We start from the raw sequence: 22,647 nt of genomic DNA, 5'->3' as shown, positions 1-22,647 counted from the left end.
AGGTGTGCCATGCTTGAATAGTATAAGGTTGACACCTTATTATTTCCAAGAAGATCTCAAATGAAACCTCTTTAAATTCATTCCTTTGATTGTAAACCAGTGTTTTAAAATGCGGGATGCAGGCAAAAGCGGTGAGGGGCCGATGCCGCGATGCTGCCCAGATGCGGGTGCATCCCGACGATGCGGTCAATACATATAATTTTTTAAAAAAATAGGTTAATACATAAAAAAAAATGGAGGTGATATATGTGATAGTAGGTATTTTGGTTTAATGATTAACTTCAAAATTATTAGCTGTCGAAGATTCTGTGTCCAATTATCCACTATCCCTTGATAGAACCTAGAAACTTGTAGCTTCATAAAACATTCAATAATCATCAACTATAAGCACAAATTTGCACCATAAGCATAAATGCACAACCATCAACAACCATAAGCACAAAATAGTGATATTACAAACCAAACAATCAAAAGCATCAAATCAACATCCCTCGATTTCTTCACGGCCTCTGAAATCCCCAATTTCTTTTCACAAATTCACCCTAACATTCCCAAATTAACAATAAAAAGCATCAAATCAACATCCAAGTATCAAACAACCGTCAAATCGAAGATTTGAATGAAAAATGAATTTTTGCCAAAATTTTTTTCCCTTTATTTGATGCAAAAAAAGCCACAAAAGTGGCTGGAAATCATCGCTCAGGGGGTTTCATACCCCCAAACAGTTTTCCCCATTTTTGGATGGTCACAAAGACCATTTTGTCCCTCTCCAAAGGGCAAAATAAAAAAAAAAATTAGCAGAAGGGGGTGCTATGGGATGCAGGATGCGGCTACGATGCTCCCTGATGCGGTTGCATAGGTCAAAAGTGTATATACGGTCAATTTTGATGCGGAGCCCACCGCATACCGCATGATGCGGCCGCATTGGTCAAAAAAGCATATGCGGTCAGTTTTGATGCGGAGCCCACTGCATACCGCATGATGCAGCCGCATTTTAAAACCATGTTGTAAACACTTATATAAACGTTTTCCAAAAACATAATATACTTGATCATAGTTAAATCACGAGTGATCTCTGGCCTTACTTTTTGGCAGTGTTTTAAAAATCGGCGAGTCGAACCAGACGGGAACCTGCACAGCCCGTGCCGCTTCCATCATAAAACCGGGAACCGCCCGGTTCTAGAGTAGAACCGCCGGTTCCCAACCGGTTCACACCCTCGTTCTTCCGCACGTGCAAGGTTGCCCCAATATTTTTGCACATCGCCCACTTCTAGAAGAGAATCGGCAATTTCGGCTGAATCACTATATAGAATCGGATGGTGACGTCATGTCTCGGCATGCATGACGTTTTCAAGGGTAATTGGGATATTTGTCTTAAAAATAAAAGTAATTTTCGACATTGTTGGACGGCAGCACAACATTCACATACAATCACGTGTTACCCCATGTACCGTTCACTCGCACGCTGTTGAAGAGCTCATCCTCACATCTTTTATAAACTTGGAAGTCGCTTGATATTTCCTATGTGGGACAATTTCCACTTGCCTTCAACAGCGTGCAAGCCATCGTCACACAAGCCATTACCTAATAAACGGCCATATAATTTTTCCAAGCCATTAACTATTGCAAGCCATTGTCCATATGTGTAGCGTTTTAATTTAGCGTGTCAAATTAATAGCACTAATAAACGGCTATATAAAATTTAAAAATAAATTAATAGCACTCATTAATTTAGTGTGTCAAATTAAAAAATAGCCATGTAATTTTTTTTGATGTTTATTAGTAAAATAGTTTTTTCGATGGGTTTTATTACAATATTTCTGTATTTTTATTTTTATTTTTTTGTAGCTATTGTGCATATTGCCGATAGGATTTGTTTTTGAATTTTGGTATCTTTATTTTTCATTTTTTTGGGTAAATTTATTTTGAATTTTTTAATATAATTACATTAGAATTTATTGGTGGTTTTATTTTTAATTTTAGTCAAAACGAGATTTTAATGGCCATTCTTTCATTGATTAGTCTACACTTTATAATAGTCCATGTATAATTATATATTTTATCCATGACAATTCTATGATTTTTTTTTTATGTGATGCAAATTTAATATTTAAGGTTATACAGGGAAAGAGCATCTCAATATATACAAATTGATGAGAAAAATGAAAGTTAATAATGTAGTACCATCATTTCTTATTGGATTCCTAAAAAACAACATTTATAATGAATTTTAATCATTTTTTTTGATTTTTTTGAAGCTTTAATCCGATCGATTCAGCCGATTCCCGATCTGGATCGCCATTTCGCCGATCCAAATCGGTTTTTGAGATGCCCGATCCGAGTCACCGATCCGCTTTTTAAACCATTGGTTAAAAGCAGTGTTTCAAAAAACGGCGAGTCGGTTTGACTCGAAAACACGCGTGCCCGTGCTGGTTCCAACCAAAAATCGGGAACCGCCCGGTTCTAGAGTGGAACCGCCGGTTCCCATCTGGTTCAGCCCGATTCACACGCGCACATGTGTGTCGAGCGCAAGTGCAAGCGTGCCCCACACACACTCACACGTGCATACGTGTCCAAGCGCTCGTGCGAGCGTGCCCCACGCACACTCACCCATCCGGTTTAGCCCGGTTAACACGTGCACACGTGAGCGCACGTGCGAGCGTACCACACACGCACTCACACGTGCACATATGTGTCTGAGCACACGTGCGAGCGTGCCCCACACACACTCACACGTGCACACGTGTGTCCGAGCACACGTGCGAGCGTGCCCCACACACACTCACACGTGCACACGTGTGTTCAAGCGCACGTGCGAGCGTGCCCCACGCACACTCACTCATGCACACGTGTGTCCGAGCGCACGTGCAAGCGTGCCCCACGCTCGCTCACTCGTGCACACGTGTGTCCGAGCGCACGTGCAAGCGTGCCCCACGCACACTCACACGTGCACACGTGTGAGGCTGCCCTAATATTCTTATACATATTTTATAATTCATATTGCATAAATATTTATATACCAAATTTGAATACCCATCTTTCGATATGGGATAATTCCCAAACATCATTAAATGAAAACGAAATGTAAATATAGTTTATTAATCAGCAATTTATAATCACATGTAGTTAGATGGCTTGATGGTTATGATTTTGATTTTTTTACTTGAGGTCCCAAGGTCGAATCCCCTTGGGCATCCCCTTGGGCATGTGTTGCATTCGAATCCTCTTGGGCATGTTTTGCATTTTTGTTGTGTATATAGTGGTTGGTATAAATATAAATATTTTTGTTGTATTCGAATCCCCTTGGGCATGTGTTGCATTTTTGTTGTATATATAGTGGTTGGTATAAATATAAATATTTTTGTTGTGTATATAGTGGTTGGTATAAATATAAATATTTTTGTAAATAATATAAAAGACATAAAAAAATGAAAAATAAAAAAATTAATTTTTTATATAACAATTAATTTTTGTGGTATATAGTGGTATAATTATTTTTGTAAATAATATGAAAGGTATAAAAAAAATAAAAATGAAAAAGTTTATTCTATTTGAAATCTCCATCTTTCTACTAACAATCTCTTTTACTAAATTTATTATAGAAACCTAAAAAAATAAATTTTTGAAAAATTGAAGTGTTATTTCCAAAATTTGTGCGCATTTTATTAATTTTTACATTGATACCCAAATCTTTAATTTTATTTATGAATTTTTACATTATAAATCATGTAATGTACTATTTTTCTTACAGTTGTCAATAATACATTTTAAATTAGACAATATTATAAAATATTTTTAATTTGTTATAATTTGTCTAATAAAATAATTATAAAATGTAAACTAATAATTATAATTTTAGTATATAATATTATAATTAGTGAGGTTGTAATGATTTTGGATTATAGTTAGTTAGGTTGTAATAGTTTGGGTTTTTTTAGCGGGTTAGGGTTTTTCGCGAAAACGAGATTTTAATGGCCATTCTTTCATTGATTAGTCTACTCTTTATAATAATCCATATATAATTATATATTTTATCCATGATAATTATATGATTTTTCTTTTATGTGATGCAAATTTAATAGTTAAAATAAATTTATACAGGGAAAGAACATCTCAATATTCACAAATTGATAAAAAAAATAAAAGTTAATAATGTAGTACCCTCATTTTTTATAGGATTCCTAAAATACAACATTTATAATGAATTTTAATAATTTTTTCGGATTTTTTTGAAGCTTTAATCCGACCGATTCAGCCGATTCCCGATTCGGATCGCCGATTCGCAGATCCGGATCAATTTTTGAGGTGCTCGATCCGGGTCACCAATCCGCTTTTTAAACCATTGGTTAAAAGTAGATTGTTTAAAAGAAAAAAAAAAAATAATGATCTTAAAAAGCTTAGGAAACATAGTTTAAAATCGAATTTAAGAAAAAAAAACTAGTTTAATCTAGCTTAAAATTAAATTTATTTATTTTTGATATTCATAATTTTTGAGGTTAAGATTTCCGACGTGTTATATTTTAGATCCAAAATTCACCTTTAAATTTGGAAGAAGACCGCACTTGAATAGGACCAAAACCCCATTGTTTAATAGCCACCGTTCTTTAAATTGAATGTGAATCTTCATGTGGTGTGCCATACACCATGCAGTGATGTAATTTTCCTTCTCAATTTCCAAAATGAAGGGAACCCTTTTCATACTGGACTACCTATAAATAAAAAAAAAAAAAAAAAGTCATATATAACCCCAAATTGGACTTTCTAAATATGCCCCCCAAACATATCGACTATATTAATTATTTATTTTTCCATCTACCCAAGCAAAAAAGTACCAAAATGACATCATTTTAATGCATGTTTCCCACTTTCTCTCTCTAAACCGATCCAACACAAAATATGCCGGACCGCCCCAACTTAAATATAGAACAATGTGTCAGATCGACACAATTTCAATATCAGCCGATCTGACATAATTTGAATATCAGAAGTCGATCCGATACATTTTTTACCAAACTGGCACTTTTTGTGAGTAACTTGTTTGGCACAAGCTGGTCCAGACGAAGGGTGTTAGATTTTGGACTTGTGGAGTTAAAATGGGGAGTATTTTAGTCTAAAAAATTGACTATTTTTCTAAGAGAATAGGTGCAAAAATAAACAATATTAGAATTAATATTGTGATATCAAAAGCATTTTCGCGAGAGGGATGCTTATAAAATACAAATTAGAGGTATCTATAGTTTTTTTTTTTTTTCCAAAAGTCATTTAAATTTCAGAAACACTAAACTAGATTTACAAATGAGAGAGAGAGATGATTTGTAAATGTGGAGAGAGAGAGAGAGTGTCTCTCTCTTGCAGCCAACGTTCACTTCCAACTCAGAGTTTACAACTTTTAATAGCGTCACGAAAAATAGAAAAAATAAAATAAAAAATAGTTAATAATAGGGCCCCATCCCCATTTCAAATTCGGAACCCCTTGCAGATAACGGCTACTTCTCCATGTGCTTTGCTCCGTTGCCTCTTGCCATTTGTACTTCGTTTTATTCCCCCCCCTCTCTCTCTCTCTCACCCAGAATACCCTAACCTTGTTAGGGTTTTTATCGATTTTAGCAGGTTTAGCGTTTTCTGCGAGAATTTTTCTTCAACTTTGTCATCAAAACTATTAACGTTTTCAAAAAATAAAACCTAGGTTTTCTTTTTTGCCCTGTTCTCCACGCCCTAGGGTTTTAAGAGAGCCTGAAGTATCTAGGGATTCGAAGAACAAAGCCTTAGTTTTCTTCAATTCCTCGACCCTCTGCTTGAAAAACCAGGGTTTTCTCTGCAACTTCACCACCTTCGTTCAATTCCAGAGCCATGAAAACGGGGGGCCTAAGGAGTGGTGGGGTTTTAAGGGGGATCCAATCGCCGGAAACTCCATACCCCAGTAGTAATCATTCTCAGAAGTCTAGGACTTCTCGAAGCTCAAAAGAGAACATGCCTCCAGATACAAATGCTCAGTCTGAAATTTCAGGGAAACCCATGGTAAAGAAGAGTCCCCTTCCACCCAGACCACCTTCATCAAACCCTAATCCTAACTCTCTGAAGAGGAAGTTATGCGTGGAGTCTGCCCCCGAAAATGGTGTCACCGTATCTTCAGATTCAGGGGTTAAGGTACACTGATTTGTTTTCTTCATTTGATTATCTGATACTTAGATTTTTTTTATCTTTTAACAAAACCTCTGGATCATGGTACGAGGGAGGAATTGTGCATTCTTGGCTTCTTCAATTGTTGATTTAGGCTTCTTCAGTTTGTTTCTAACATTTCTTTAAATCTCTTGAACTTGGGGTGTGTGTCGCTGATTATTTATCCCATATTTTATGAGTTTTCCTGGATCCAGAAATCGTCTTGAATTCTCTCTTCTCATTTGTTGACTTTGTTTTCTTTATGAATCTGGGTTACATTTTGCTGTCAATAATTCCACATTGACCCCACTTGGCAGTAACAAGCTGTTTGTCTTGTAGTTTTCTTTATTAGGTTCCCTTCTTCTATTTGGTGTTTCTTAGCCTCTAATATTTCTTTGCAACTCTTGATCACATTATGCTTAATTGTGAATCTCTGAAAAATCATAGCTTCTCATATTTTGCTCTTGGTTAGTTCTTGTCTCATTTTGTTGGTCAATGACTCTATATTGGACTAGATTTTTGGGAGAAGTAGATTACCCTTGCGGCAGTAACTAGGTGATTTATTTTACCTTTTTTTGGTCTTTTAGTTAATCTACAATATTAGTGGCTATTTTATACGATTATTCATATCAATGCTTTTCACTAGGTAATCGTGCGGATGAGGCCCTTGAGCAATGACGAGGAGGAAGGAGAAAAGATCGTACAGAAAATTTCTCCTTGTTCTTTGTCAGTTCTGGATCAAGTATTCACGTTTGATTCAGTAGCTGGAACAGACTCGACACAGGTGAGGAGAAAATGGGTAACTTCAGTTTCCCCAAATTGATATTAGTTTTCATGATGTTTTGTTGCTTTCTGGGATTTCTGATAAGTTCATCAATCATGGGTTGCATGTGAGAAACAAAATTTTGAAAATGGAACAGTGAGAGCACATTGTTTCAGCAACTGATGGTGTCTTCATTGTCCCATTTGATTTTCACTTCTTTCGAGTTTTGTGGAGTAAAGACTTCCTTCCCCGCATCTGAAGAGCACTAATACTACATAGGAACTGGGCTATTTGAAATTTTTGCTCTATATGTGTCTCCCTTTTATTTTATTTTTTTCAATTTAAAAAGGATTTCTTGGTTACTACCTTGCAATGAGATAATATGATCTCAACATTTTTTTTTTTTGCATTTGCTTTTTTCAGGTAGATATTTTTCAGCTGGTTGGCATTCCATTGGTGGAGAATTGCTTAGCGGGGTTTAATAGCTCCATATTTGCTTATGGACAGGTACAAACTCAGTTACTTGGAGCATGTTGTTGTAATTTTAATTTGTGTAAAGTGTAAAGCCTACTTTTCTCAAATTTTGAGCATCAATTTTATATTGTGAGGAAATAAACTTTTTCTAATAATTGTCCTTTTGATTTTTTAATGAATTAGACTGGAAGTGGAAAAACATATACCATGTGGGGTCCTGCCAATGCTTTAGTCAATGAGCACTCTCCTGGAATACAACAGGGACTTACACCTCGTGTCTTTGAGTGTTTGTTTGCAAGGATTCAGGAAGTATGTCTGATTCTTTTTTAGTTTTTCTAGAACCAAAATTTAATGAGAATAAAAATTGAGAAATAAAATGTTATTGTTTGATGTAACTGATGTTACTGAAATTTCTTTGTAGGAGCAAGTTAAACACTCTGACAAGCAGCTCAATTATCAGCTGCGCTGTTCTTTTCTAGAGGTAACATGTGAAGCTAAATAGTAGTATATTCTTGGGGTTCTGCATTTATTTTCTTATATGTAATGTCAGCCCATTCTCCACAACAGATTTATAATGAACAAATCACTGATTTGCTGGATCCAAATGGGAGAAACCTCCAGGTAAAAATTATGCTTGTTGGAAACTATTTATGATTTCGTGTGCCAATTTATGATACAGGTGCTTATTTATTTGATTTCTTGTGCCACTTTATAATACAATATCATCTTCTTATCAGATTAGAGAAGATGTTAAGTCTGGTGTCTATGTCGAGAATCTAACTGAGGAGCTTGTTTGTACCATGAAGGACGTAACACATCTTTTGACTAAGGTAGATCTGGCTTCTGCTATTGTTTGAAGTTTGAACGTTGAGTTTGAGGGATTTCTTTAGCAATTGTGCTCAGACATGTTTTAATCAAGAAGTCTTAATATTAAAATGAATTAAATGAACATATCAGAAGTTTTTTAATGGTTGTTGCACCACTGACTTATGTGGATTCTGTACAGATATCAGTTATCTTCAAGGTGCAATTAGGACAATTGGGTCTCTGGTTTCTTGTTGACCAATCAGGGAAATGAGCCCACAGCAGTCCCTTACCCTCCAAACATTTAAAAATTTATTATGAATGTCTTATCCAAGTGCATGTTTTAACCAAAAGTCAGGGTATTAAATTGAATTAAATGAATGTAGCAGAAGTTTCTTAATGGTTGTTTCACCACTGACTTATGCTGATTCTGTACAGATATTAGTTATCTTTGAGGTGCAATTAGGACAATTGTGTATCTGGTTTCTGGTTGACTAATCAGGGAAATGGGCCCATTGCAGGCCTTCGCTCTCCAAATGTTTAGAAATTTCTTAACAATGTCTTATCCAAGGAAAATTGACAAAGTATTTGCGTTCCTCTTTCTCACGGTTGGTTAACTGCTTTTCATGTTTCAAATAATAGATACTGGTTTTTTCTCATCCCCTGTGCATTATGTCAGATTATTTGGTTGCTAAACATTTTACTATCCGTAGGTTGCGGCAAAGCATTTAAAAAAAGAAAAAAGAAAAAAGAGCAGTCCTGTGACCAAAACATCTGAGAGACTTGATTTGGGATTGTAAAAATAAAATTCAACAAGAAGATGATCCATTGGCCAAAAGGATTATCTCAAGCATGTCCATTGGTTTTTCCTTAAACAATTGGGTCCATATCTAGTATATAAATGCTTGTATTTTTATTGTGTTATTTTCTCCAAAAACAAGATACTGCTATTGTATTATTGTGTTTAACATCATGTTAGTGTGTAGTTATTATCTGCATGGGTATTTAGATTTGTTATATAGTGAGATATATTTTTTTCATGCATTCAGTGCCCTATGCCAGTTTTTGTTTTTTCCCCTGTATTTGGACAATCGATCTACGCACTGGAGTTTACATGTTTAATTATTTACCATATTTATCAATCTTTTTTTCTTTCCATTCAGGGCCTTGCAAACAGAAGGGTTGGTGCTACAAGCATAAATGCAGAAAGTTCCCGATCACATAGTGTCTTTACATGTGTTGTTGAATCACGTTGCAAGGTAATATTTGGTGATATTAGCGCGTACCTTAAGTTCTAGAAGGTTTTTTTTAACCAACATTAAGAAACACACATAATTATGCTACTAGAGGGTCTGAGACATTTGTCCATCGTATGAGATGATCAATTATTAGAAGCTACTCTATATTTGTTATTGAACTTTGATTCATTATTTCTAAATAAGTGGCCTGGATGAGATTCCTTCATTCTTTATGATCCATTTCCGAATCACAACAATTTGGATACCAGAAGACAAAAGTGCACTAACTTACGGTTTAAACAGTACTTTTTCATAAAAGACATTGTATTGGACTATTACTGCACACTAGTTCTATCATATGGAGTTCATTTGAACTCAGACATTAAATTCATAGTTCTATACTTATTTCTAAGGTTTCTTTAATCCTACGTTGTATTGGCTTATGTTGTTATTGGGAACATTGCTTGCCCAATCTTACTATATTACCAATGCAGTGCATGGCAGATGGCTTGAGTAGTTTGAGGACAAGTAGAATCAACCTTGTAGATCTTGCTGGATCTGAAAGACAAAAACTCACAGGTGCAGCAGGGGAACGCCTAAAAGAAGCAGGAAATATAAACCGATCTCTTTCACAGCTAGGGTAAGAATGGTTTTCATATTTCCAGTTGGAAATCTGTGGAATGCTTCAGTTTTCTTGAGAATAACAATTGTTTTATATTATATAGGGTCATGATACAACTTGATCCACTGGTCTGGATAGTTTCAACCTAATATCATGTGTCATTGTAGTCTCCTTTGGTAGATCTTTTAGTCACAACAATGATTTGGGTATAAAATCGCAGATCAAATGCCACTATAGTTCTACCAGTTACTGTACAATACTGCAGGCATGTACAAATAAATATGGTATGAGTATATGTACTCAGTGCAATATGCAAACCGACATAGTTGGAGCTCATCTTATAGAATGGATGGTTATATGAAAGTATGATTTCCTTTCAGGATGCTTCATAGTAAATAAAAAAAAAGAACCAACTATTTGAGATTCTTTGATTGGTTGTTGTAGATACAGTTGGCCATTTGTATAGATCCCTGTTAAATGGCTCCACTAACCTATAGATTTGTTCTGTGCATGCATTCTGAATAGTTGTTCCATTTTGATGTTCAATAAACTGTTTCTTTGAACTGGGAGCAGTGGCATATTTGGGGTTGCTGATAGTTTTTGTGCTCTGGGTAAGTGCAGGAATTTGATTAATATTCTTGCAGAAGTTTCCCAGACAGGAAAGCAGAGACACATTCCATACAGGGATTCTCGGTTGACTTTCTTGTTGCAAGAGTCCCTAGGTGGGAACGCAAAGTTAGCTATGATATGTGCAATATCTCCGGCTCAGAGGTTGTCTTAAAATCCTTGTCAAGACTTTATTTACTGGTTAGAGATTTAGGTTTTACTGTTTAAAAAACCAGTTTTCCCTGATTCTAATCAGTATTTTCATACTGTAGTTGTAAGAGTGAAACATTGAGCACTCTGAGGTTTGCCCAACGAGCTAAGGCCATACAGAACAAGGCGGTTGTGAATGAAACAACTGAGGATGATGTCAATGTTTTGCGAGAACAGATACGCCAATTAAAAGTATGCACTTCTCTCTTTTTCTCTCTCAGCATATTTCCCTTATTTTTCTTCTCACCCAATTCTTCTCTTTTGAGAAAAACAATCAATATTGTTTGTTGTAGTGGATATAAATATTTTATTTTTGGTATTCATTGACAGGATGAACTTATAAGAATGAAGTCTAATGGTGGAAATAGCCCTGGAGATGGTAATGGGGGATACTCAACAGGATGGAATGCACGCAGAAGCTTGAATCTACTGAGGTTGAGCCTGAGCCGTCCATTAACACTACCCCATGTTGAAAATGACAGTGATGAGGAAATGGAGATAGATGAGAATGATGTGGAGAAGCCTTCTTCATCTATTCAACCCATCTCTTACAATTTTGTCGGCACACTTCCTGTAATATCGGAAGAAACCCAAAATGATTTGAAGCAAGCAGTTTCAAAAAGCTCAGATAGTAGTACCAAGTCAGTTCTAAGTGATTCTCTCACTAATGGCTGTATCAGTGAGCAGGGTTCAGAAGAGAATGATGTTACAATGGAAGACACCCAAACAGAGGAAATTGCCATTGCCCAACAAGAAAAGTATTTAGCAATGGATACACAAAATGAACCTGCTGAATCTCAGCATTATACCAAACCCAATATCCCCGATCCTTCAGTCTCAGTATTACCCAACTCAGAGAATGGTCTCATGCTAAATGGGGATTCTTGTAAAGACCTTGTGGTGGTAGACCCACAGAACAATTCATCACCAAGCACACCAAATTCTACAATGTCCAATCTCAGCATTGTACCAAGCCCAGTATCCCCCATCCTTCAATCTCCAACCCCAAGCTTGTCACCCCGAGTTGTTAGTGAGAGTAGGAAAAGTTTAAGGAGGTCTGCAAATCTATCTCCATTGAATGAAAGTCCTAGTGTTGCACAGCCAGTGAGCTCTACTCCTGCTAATGGCCCTTCTACTCAAATGAGTAAGAACTTTGTCATGGCTCCAACTGAGGCCTTAGCTGCGAGTCTCCAACGTGGGCTACAAGTTATTGATAATCATCAGCAGACCTCGGGTCTGAGGAGATCTATGTTTAGGTTCTCAGTCAAGGCTTTGGACCTCAAACCATTTCAAGCTGCTGATAAGGTTGACGCAGGAGTTCAGACCTTGCCAGATGAGCCAGTAGGCTCACAAGACTTTTCTGTGCTTTTGTGTAGTTCATGCAAGTGTCGCACTGCTCTGACTCTCAATGAAGTGCGGGATGATAACACAGAGATGCAGTTGGTTCCTGTTGATGGATCACAGATAACCGAAGCTTCCAAAAATCAAGTTCCCAAAGTAAGTATGCACGTGATACACAACTCTGACTCCTTTTATATTGCCCTGTTGTTCCTTCCATGAAATGCTTTATTATTACTCTTGTTCAGGCGGTCGAAAAGGTCTTGGCTGGTGCAATTAGGAGAGAGATGGCATTGGAAGAGTTCTGTGGCAAGCAAGCTGCTGAAATTCAGCAGCTAAATCGTTTGGTAGGTTTCAAAATCTTAATTACTTTTCATCTCTTTATATGATGCCCCCACTACTTATTTAGTAAGCATACTACCACATTATAACATGTATAATGTGTATGTCGTAAGGTTCACCCCAAACTCTCCATCTTTAAGATGGGCAATTGTGTTGAATTGCTCCCCTGTTTGATGGATGATTTTTAGGGCGGGGCCTTGGTTCATTGCCACCATCCATTTTCAAGATGGATGTTTTCCATTCCCTGATTAAAGGATCTTTTCAGTATCAGTATAAATGACCTTTCCCTCGTATTGGGCTATAGCTGAACCCTTTGAATCTAAAGCCACTTGGCGCTCCGACCCAGTTCCAGTTGGGGATGAGCCTATACTATATGGACTATACGCAGTTTGTGTGGTAAATATCTCCGTAATTGTCCTTTTGTTTTTATTGACAATTTGCTTGGGTTTTGCAGGTTCAGCAATACAAACATGAACGTGAATGTAATGCCATTATTGAACAGACACGGGAGGATAAGATCTTACGATTGGAGGGCCTCATGGATGGAGTTCTCCCTGCTGAGGAGTTCATGGAAGAGGAGTTCCTTTCACTGACAAATGAACATAGGGTATGCAAGTTTTAGTTGAACTGGCAACTTTCATGTCCTTCTATCAAGGTTTTCTGCAAGTTTTACTTCTAGCTTAATTTGTTTAAGGAGTTGAACTCATTTTGTGTTTAATATAAAGTGGATTATTTTGAACAGCTTCTGAAAGGAAAATATGATAACCACCCTGAGGTTCTAAGGGCGAATATAGAGCTGAAGAGATTGCAAGAGGAGCTGGATGAGTACCGAAACTTCTTTGATCTAGGAGAGAGAGAGGTGTTGATGGAGGAGGTTCATCATCTGAGGAACCAGCTTCAGTCTTACATTGATTCTTCCTCTCAAGTCTCAACCCGAAACTGGGGTCGCTCTCCCCCCTTACAATTGACCCATACAAGCCAATCAGCTTCACTTCCTCTCTCTACAACTCCCAATTCGCCAGCTTCCATTGGTCCTCTCTCAACAATTACAGGTTCCCTATTAGAGAACAACCTTGAAGAAAAGCTTCAACAGGAGAGGGAGAAGTGGATAGAGAGAGAGAGTGAGTGGATTTCTCTCTCTGAAGAACTAAGACTCGACCTCGAAGCAAGTCGGCGACTAGCAGAGAAGAGGGAGCTTGAACTAAACGCTGAAAAGAAATGTTCAGAGGAGCTGAAAGAGGCCTTGCAAACAGCCATGGAGGGCCATGCTCGAATCCTCGATCAATATGCTGACCTCCAAGAGAAGCACATTGCCTTGCTTGCGAGGCATCGGAAGATAAGGGAAGGGATTTCAGATGTGAAGAAGGCAGCTGCAAAGGCAGGAGTCAAGGGCGCTGAGTCCCGTTTCATTGACACTCTTGCAGCTGAGATCTCGGCTTTGAAGGTAGAGAAAGAAAGAGAGAGACAGTATTTGAGAGACGAGAATAAGGGGTTGCAAGCACAGTTGAGAGATACAGCCGAGGCAGTTCAAGCAGCTGGCGAGCTGCTTGTGCGGCTTAAAGAAGCGGAAGAGGCTGTCCTTGTTGCTCAGGTGAGGGAATGGTGGCCTAGTTTTCTCTTTCATATAGAAAAGACTATGGAAAAATAAAGGATCATTGGACCATATTGAAACCATAGTCCAATGAAACAATGGTATGATGGAGAGAGATGAGGACCCACCCCAGAACGAGACATTACACCAGTGATAGGTCCCACTCTCTCCATCATCCATCATCTCATAGGACATTGCAAGTGGACTATTGTTTCTCATAGCATGTTGGACTTATTAAATGTCTCGTATCATTTGAAGTCTCATGAAAATATTATAATTTAGAAAAGAATGAGATTTCCCTTGCTAGTTTGCTATAAAGTGCCTTTCCCTCTTGTTTATTTTTCTACATTTTTGTGGTGATTTGCCGGAAGAGATAAAGTTGAAAAAATTTCAAATTAATATTTGTTCATAAAATAAAGTCTAACTAGAAAATATAATCTTACTGTTGCCCACAGTTTTTCCCTTTACTCTTCTTTCTTGACAAAATTAAATTCATAGTTTTTGAAGAAATTTTCTCAAAATTCCCCTAGAAAATTGAAATTTTGAAAATTACCTGAGAGAACCAAATCTTTTTTGAAGAAATTTCTCAAAATTCCCCTAGAAAATTGAAATTTTGAAAATTACCTGAGAACCAAATCTGCAAGTTTCAATATAGGAATTTGTCACAACTGTTGTTTCCTTATTATTTCTCCTTGGCCTTCACACACAGCCTGGTGTATAGCCAGGCGATCCAGGACTCTATTAGAATAGTGGAGTTTAAATGTGGTTTGGTGAAGACAGTAATTTGGACTTGTCTGCAGTTTCCGCCATCCATCATCAAGAATCGGCAATGGATGCCCCTTCTGTGTGTATAATTTACTGTGGCCTGCATGTTTTTCTTTAACTCTCTACTTTCTAGGTGAAAATGAGTTCAAAGTTTTTCAAAAAAAATTCTCAGACTTTCCATAAGAAAACTAAAATTTTGAAAATTACCTGAGAAATAAATCAGCAAGGTTTCAAATATAGAAATTTGTTACCAGTGTTGTTTCCTACTAATTTTCCTTGGTCTTAATATTTTTCTTTGGGACAAACTACCATACAATGAGGGACGTTGGAGATTAAATCACCAGTGGATGGCGGATATTAAATCTAGTTTCGTGAAGACCTGGGGTTATCTCCAGTCTCCACTATTACAATTGGCAGTGGATGCCCCTGCAGTGTACCAATTACCATTGCCTGTAATTTTTTTTGCTTGTCCTTTATTTTTGGGGTATATTCTCAGTGGACTAAAAAATCATAAACTAATACATTGAAACAAAGCTTCATACCACAGTAACATTTGACATTTCAAGTTTATCTGTTTAATAATGGGCATTGCAGGAGAGAGGGGTGGCTGCAGAAAAAGAAGTCGAGAAATTGAAAAAAAAGCATTCGAAGGAGATTGCTGCATTGAACCAGTTCTTAGCAGAGTCTAAGCTCCCAAAGTCAGCTCTGAGGCCGCCAACAATATACAAGGATAGTTACAGTGAGAGACCCAAGTTTGATGATGGAGGAGATACTAAGAGCTTTGGTGACCGAGGATGGAAAGAGGAATTCGAAATGTTTACGTATGAAGGGGAAGACAGGCCCTCCGCATGGTATAATGGATATGATAGCTGCAACATTTGAGAAGGAGTTCTGGACTTTCAACTATATAAATGAAGCAACATATCAGCGATTCTGTATGATAATACGAGTGTTCATCATGTATGTGTGGCTACTGGCGACTTCTTACTCGCCTGTCCATTGTGAGATTTATTCAATGTTCTTTTTGTGTATGTTTAAAGAAAGTGTCATTCATTGTTCGGAATGTAGTTCAGATTGTTGTTTGATCAGCAAGAGAAGAACTTCCAATTAATTATAACAGGAAAACACCTTAAAACACTAATTAGTGTACTTAATACAGTATTTCACATGTGGTTCATCATTGTCCAAAGTCCAACAAATGGTCACAATTGTCTAATAGTGTTTGAGTTTTAATAATATTTTTAACAAATCAAAACAAGAGTAAATTATGGATACCCTCAAAATGACTTTTGTAAACATCCTCCCTTCCAATACTTTTAGTATCACACCCTAGATCAAAAAATTGTTTTTTTTGTATTTACTCTTGGTCAAAAAGCAAAAAAATTTGAGACTAAAATGTTTTCCTCCTCTCTCTCTCTACCCACCCATCATCTCTTTCTCTACCCCCTCTTTCTTTCTACCCGTCCTGTCTCTCTCTCTCTCTCACTCTACCTACCCCTCTATCTCTCTTTCTCTCTCTACCTGTCTTTCTATCTCTTTTTCTCTCTCTACCCGCCCTCACTTCTCTCAACCCGCCTTCACTCTATTTCTTTCTCTCTACCCATCCTCACTCTCTATTTCTTTCTCTCTACCCATCCTCACTCTCCCCTTTATCTTTCTTTCTCTTCAGAGAAAGATTTTAGGAGTAGAAAAAATGCACAGAGAGAGATTTCGGGGGGAAGAGGTGAAAAAATTGGCCGAGAGATTTCAGGAGATTGAAAAAATGGGTTGAGAGATTGGGAGACTGATTGGGTTTTTTTATAGCTTGGTTAGAGAGTGAAATGAGAGAGGTGGTAGAAAGAGAAAAAGCAGCGTTTTAAAAAACGCCGAGTCGAACCGGACTCGCCCGGTTCGACTCGGAAATAGTGAAAAAGGAACCGGATCGCCCCGAAAATCGGAAATCGTCCGGTTCTAGAGAGAACCGGACGATTCTGTACAGTGAATCGCCGATTCACTGTACGGAATCGGCGAGTCCGAACAGTGAATCGGCGATTCCGTACGGATTTTTTTTTTTTTTTTTTTTTTTTTTTTTTTTTTTTTTTTTTTTTTTTTTTTTTTTTTGGTAATCCATGATAGATTTTTTTTGTAATCCATGATCGAATTTTTTGGTTTTTTGTAACCCATAATAGAATTTTTTGTAATCCATGATCGAAATGTTTGTTTTCTTTTCTTGTAATCCATGATCGATTTTTTTGTTTTTTTTTTTTTTTTTGTAACCCATGATAGAATTTTTTGTAATCCATGATCGAATGTTTTGTAATATATGATCGAAATGTTTGTTTTTTTTTTGTAATCCATGATTGAAATGTTTGTTTGTTTTTTTTAATCCATGATTGAATTTTTTGTTTTTTGCTTTTTTTGTAACCCATGATAGAGTTTTTTGTAATCCATGATTGAATTTTTTGTAATCCATGATCGAACTATTTTTTTCTTTTTTTGTAATCCACGATTGAATTTTTTGTTTTTTTTGTTTGTTTTTTTTTGTAATCCATGATCGAATTTTATGTAATCCATGATCGAATTTTATGTAATCCATGATTGAATTTTTTGAAAATTTGTGATTTTTTTTGTTTAATCCATGATCGAATTTTTTTTTGTAATCCATGATAGAATTTTTTGAAAATTTGTGATTTTTTTTTTAATCCATGATAGATTTTTTTGAAAATTTGTTTTTTTTTTTTTTAATCCATATTATTCAAAGAGAAAACGAGAGAGATGATGATTCTGAGGCCACCCTATCCCAACCATATTATTCACATATCGAGTCCCAACAGCAACAGTGTAGGGATGAGCACGAAATACTGTAAATTAAATGCTGAATGGCGGTTCATGCAGGGAAAGAACATATCAATATTTGCATATTCATTCAAAAACATGAAAATTCTTAATGGAGTACCCTCATTTTTTATTGAATTCCTAAAAACCAATATTTATAATGAATTTTAATAATTTTTTCGGATTTTTTTGAAGCTTTATTCTGACCGATTCACCCGATTCCGATCCGGATCGCCGATTCGCCGATCCGGATCGCCGATTCGCCGATCCGGATCGGTTTTTGAAAAGCCCGATCCGGGTCACCGATCCGGTTTTTAAACCATTGAGAAAAAGAGAAGATGGGTAGAGAGATGGCAAGTAGAGAGAGAAAGAGAGAGAGGGGGTGGGCAGGGAGAGAAAGAAAAGAAGGGCATTTTAATCTCAATTTTTTTTGACTTTTTGATTGGAGATAAATATAAGAAAAAACAGTGTTTGTGTCTAGGGTGTGATACTGAAAGTATTGGGGGTAGGATGTTTACAAAGTTTATTTTGGGGGTATCTATAATTTTCCTCGAATTAACCTCAAATTTTGTGGGTTGGCGCTTCTCAATGATGCACACTTAAATAAAATATAAAAAGTAATTCAAATAATAAAAATGACCAAATTACTCCTATGAATATTTCAAGGGTATTTTTATCTTTTTATTTTTTATAATTACTTTTTTGTGGAGAGAGTAATGTGGCATGCCATCTTTGTGATATACAAGAACTTATTAGTTTGATATTTTATTTTGTTGCGGTATGGTTATATACACATGCCCTAAATTTCAGATAAATTGCATTTCTAAAAAAATATTGAAATTGAAATATTGTTAATACATAGTTGTTTGATGGACTTTAGATGGTGATGAGCTATGAGTGAAGTACTATAGAAAAACGCATGCTCTAAATTTAAGATAAATAAGATTTATAAAGAAAAATATTAAAATTGAAATACTATTAATACATAGTCGTTTGATGAACTTTAGATGGTGATGAGTCATGAGTGAAGTACTATATAAATTCAATTATGAGTATGTGTAAGAATTCCGTTGTAATGCACAAGTGTAAAGGCTTTTTCCCTTGGGTGGGTGGGGGAGAAGGGGGACTACGCTAGTAGAATAGTCTATGAAGAACTGTCGTCCATTAGCGTCATTATGCACGATGATGGAGAGAGTAGTGTGGCATTGGATATACAAGAACTAATTAGTTTTTAGAAAGGAAAATGTTTAAATAGGGCCGTGGCTCTAAACAATTAAATTAGACCACACCTCAAAAATTTCACTAGAAGAGGTTGTTTTGATGCGCAAATATCTTCAAATTGATCATCACAACATCAAGATGCATGGACATGAGAAAAAAAATGGATTTTAAGTTTTGGAAAAACTGGATTTTAAGTTTTGTAAATAGTGCATCTTGTAATGCATTTGGACGATCAATTTTCAAGTTTTTATAGCTCTATTTTTGGAGCTTTAAATTTTATAATTAGAGATGAAAATATATTTTAAATGCTATCACAAATATTTTCAATGAAGGTATGCTCTACTTTGATTGTTTAGAGCCTGGGCTCTCTACAAACAGCACCCTTTTAGAAATTGTCCATGGGGTTAGCCCATACTAGTCGAATGGTCCACAGAGAACTATCTCCAGTAGAATCATTACCATCCAATATAATGACAGACAATGATGGGGAGAGGTGTGGCCCACCATTGTTGTTATGTCCAATTCTGCTGGGTCTCACTCTCTTGGCATTGCCTTCTGTCATTCATCAGATGAACTGCCATGCCCCACTATCTCTCCCGACGACCCATCATTTTATTGGATGGTGATGATCTCAATGGACATCATTTTTACACAGTTCATTCGACTATAAGATACCTTCCCTCTGGATAAATGTATAGAATAGAAAAAGTTTAATCTATCTTTTAACTTCATGCATAAACATCATACAATAGACATCCACAAGATGCAAACAGGTTTTCATTTGAAGAAATAAATCACAAAAAGTGAATCACTTTATGAGCTAAACGATTCTGTGGAGATTACTGCAAAGACAAATAGAGAAAGAAATGGGGATAAGAAAGAGACAAGTGCCAATGTTGGGGAAAGAATTTGGAAAGGGGAGAGAAAATGAATGGACCATATTCTTTGTGATTTTGACATTTAAACATGAAATGTGAGTTATTGTGTCTTTTCATGGCAGCCTTTGGAAGAGAGGCCGGGACCAGTTTGTAGAAAGCTGGGAATACAAAAGTTTGACCAGTCTGAGAGCCTTTGGATGTGTAAAACATTGAAGCATGGTGATCAGAAATCACTTTAGACTGAAACATAACACCTGCTACATGAAGCCCACTGGTATGGATGGTTGAACCCAGATGAAAAAGGTCCTTTGGTTTTGATGTGAACAGAATATATGCTAGTTCCACCTGGCTTGAGTTGGGGCTGCTTCCATTTGTCCAAAGCCGACTCAACATGGGTGAGTCCTGACTGGTTGACCCAGCTTTTCAAGCATCTCTCTCTCTCACACATACAAAAACACTCACTCGCGTGTGCGCAACAACAATCCATATAATTGAACCTCATATAAAAAGAACATGCCATGAGGAATGTCACACTCAGTTTGGGACTCTGTTGTGTCTACTGGGGCAAGTCCTAAGGCTCTTATCCACTTGCCATTTGTTTATCATGTGTGCGTGTGCAGAGAGCGAGAGCGGGAGCGAGAGAGGGAGAGAGAGAGAGAGGTTTAGCTCGGATGGTTGAGATAATTATTTACGTGAAATGCAAAATTAATTAAGTTTGTATGGTTTTTCCCCATCGCACATTGACGGGCACGATGATGAGAGAGAAGCATGTCAACGAGGGATTGGCACTCTAAAATGAAAACAATCACAAAACTTTGGAGTAACAGAAATAAACAAGTCACACGAAAACATTCTTAAGGACAGATATTTAGTAAAACAAATCTCAGGCCTAAAATTCAGTGGGCCTTCAATTGGGTCCGCATTCAATTTTAGTGGCTATGGACAATCTAATCTAATATTACAGCTTTTTGAATAAGAGAGCAGGTTTTCTGCTATAAATGTCAAGAGGATGGGAAGCACCCACTTTAAGTTGATTGTTCAGTTGTCCAATTCTCTTAGAGAAGTTAAGGAGCAAAGAAAGACAGCCCACAAGCACAAACTTTGTCATTCACCCCAAAATGAGAGAGATGGTATATCTTGTCAAGGACACCCCAAAGGAAAGAAGGTGTGGCCTTGTCCTCAATGACATGAAGGAATCAGTGGACCAACAAGGGCAAAAATCATTAAATCTGTGTGAGAGAAATATGGATTCCACTCTGACAAGTAAATTTATGCTTCATAGATGAAAGGGATGTTACACACAGTTAATCAAGATGGTTGTTGAAACCAATGATTCTTACCAGCCTGTGTTTGCTTTGCCTTCCTTTTGCAGGATGTATTTGAGATCACCCACCTAAAAGTAAAGATATGCTTGTTTCAGTGAATGAGAGGGAGAGAGAACAAAAAATTCTCTCTCTTATGCAATTTCAATGGTTTATGGAGCCAATGATTACAGCAGTAAAACACAAGGATTGCATGACTCCTGGCTGTTGACCATTTTACACAGCATCATTAATTATGCCCCAAGAATGAGATTTCAGAATCTTACACAATGAGATTGTAGCATATATTGATGAATTTATGCTTCCTTGGACACATATTGTGTCTATGTACACATTTCCATACAGCATTCATGCCCAAAGAGAAATTCCCTCAACATGTCCATCCAATTAGAATTGTGGAGAGAGAGACTCATTGATATGCCTTTATTCATACCCAAAGAGAATTCTCTATAGGAAAGGGGTGAGGTCGTGGTGGTAGCAACCCCATACCTAGTTACCACTTTGTGGTTTCCAATCCTACTGAAACCACCCGCGCTGACACCTTCAAAAAAGCTAATTCTGTAATTTAAATGTAAAAACTGGGTAGGGGCCTGTCTTCCCCACTGAATTATCCCCCCAAAAAAAGAGAATTCTCTTTCAACATGTAACCCAACTAGCATGAGAGAGAGAGAGAGAGAGAGAGAGAGAGAGAGAGAGAAGTAACAGACTGTAAAAACTGTCAAAGAAAAGTCATTGCAGTTTTTGACTTGAAGTGTCCACAAATTTGGTGGTTCCTATTCAAAAGGAGGTGCTAAATTAGTTGGGGCTAATTGTTTTGCTTGGGACTGGATTCTTGTCCAAATCTGTGGTACCCAGTTTAGAGCATCTCCACAACAGCCCGCCCTCCATATTTCTTTTTACTATTTTCTTCACTTAACTGTGAAGGCATCAGTTGGCAAAGGAGCCTTTTTCTCCATTGGGCCTAGTCAACCCCACAACTGGCAAGCTGTGCACTTAGATTCTCATCACATATAAAAGACCTATTGCTTTGCCAGCTTCAGTCTGATCTAACATGGTGCAAACCCAAGAAAACTGACATGAGGGAGGCAAAGACATTAGACATGACCTTTTCTTCAATTAGTTGGGCCTATGAAAAGTACAGGTGAATTTTCAGTACTGACTCAGCCTCCATATGTGGAAACCAGATATACATTGGATGTTAACATTTGGCCTAATCATCGCAAGACTCGGGGACCAGACATGGCCCCACTTCACAGCTGGTTACAAGTAAGAATCAAGACTAATCTCCATGATTTCAGCTGATATGCTGAGAAATATCGAGACTGTACGTTCAAAAATTATTCACATTTGACAAATTAGATACAGAATGAGGTAAAGCCAAGACCGATTTGCCTAAAATCATAGAGAATTAGTACTGACTTCAGCAGCTGGAGAAGGATAGAGACTTGTGTTAAAAAACATATTAACAATCTAGAAGTTATAGAGAGAATGCGGCGAAAG

At 37.0% G+C, this 22,647-nt stretch overlaps 1 protein-coding gene across 1 annotated transcript; it reads left to right on the top strand.

The window, feature by feature from the left end:
* The first annotated feature begins 5,196 nt into the window (after nucleotides 1–5,196).
* Nucleotides 5,197–15,955, top strand: KINESIN-12B (phragmoplast-associated kinesin-related protein). The gene is made up of 16 exons (XM_006848388.4): nucleotides 5,197–6,147; nucleotides 6,806–6,943; nucleotides 7,346–7,429; nucleotides 7,580–7,705; nucleotides 7,818–7,877; nucleotides 7,964–8,017; nucleotides 8,134–8,226; nucleotides 9,364–9,459; nucleotides 9,933–10,078; nucleotides 10,682–10,831; nucleotides 10,939–11,068; nucleotides 11,207–12,373; nucleotides 12,463–12,561; nucleotides 13,011–13,163; nucleotides 13,299–14,147; nucleotides 15,507–15,955. Exons 1-16 carry the CDS (start codon nucleotides 5,851–5,853, stop codon nucleotides 15,792–15,794), a joined length of 3,930 nt encoding a protein of 1,309 aa, XP_006848451.3. The 5' UTR covers nucleotides 5,197–5,850; the 3' UTR covers nucleotides 15,795–15,955.
* The last annotated feature ends 6,692 nt before the right edge of the window (nucleotides 15,956–22,647 follow it).

Source organism: Amborella trichopoda, chromosome 6 (assembly GCF_054954075.1).
Source record: "Amborella trichopoda isolate Santa Cruz 75 chromosome 6, AtrichopodaSantaCruz75HAP2 v2.0, whole genome shotgun sequence".
Taxonomy (NCBI): domain Eukaryota; kingdom Viridiplantae; phylum Streptophyta; class Magnoliopsida; order Amborellales; family Amborellaceae; genus Amborella; species Amborella trichopoda.
The sequence above is the reverse complement of the archived record's forward strand: the minus strand, read 5'-3'. Positions and strand labels throughout refer to the sequence as shown.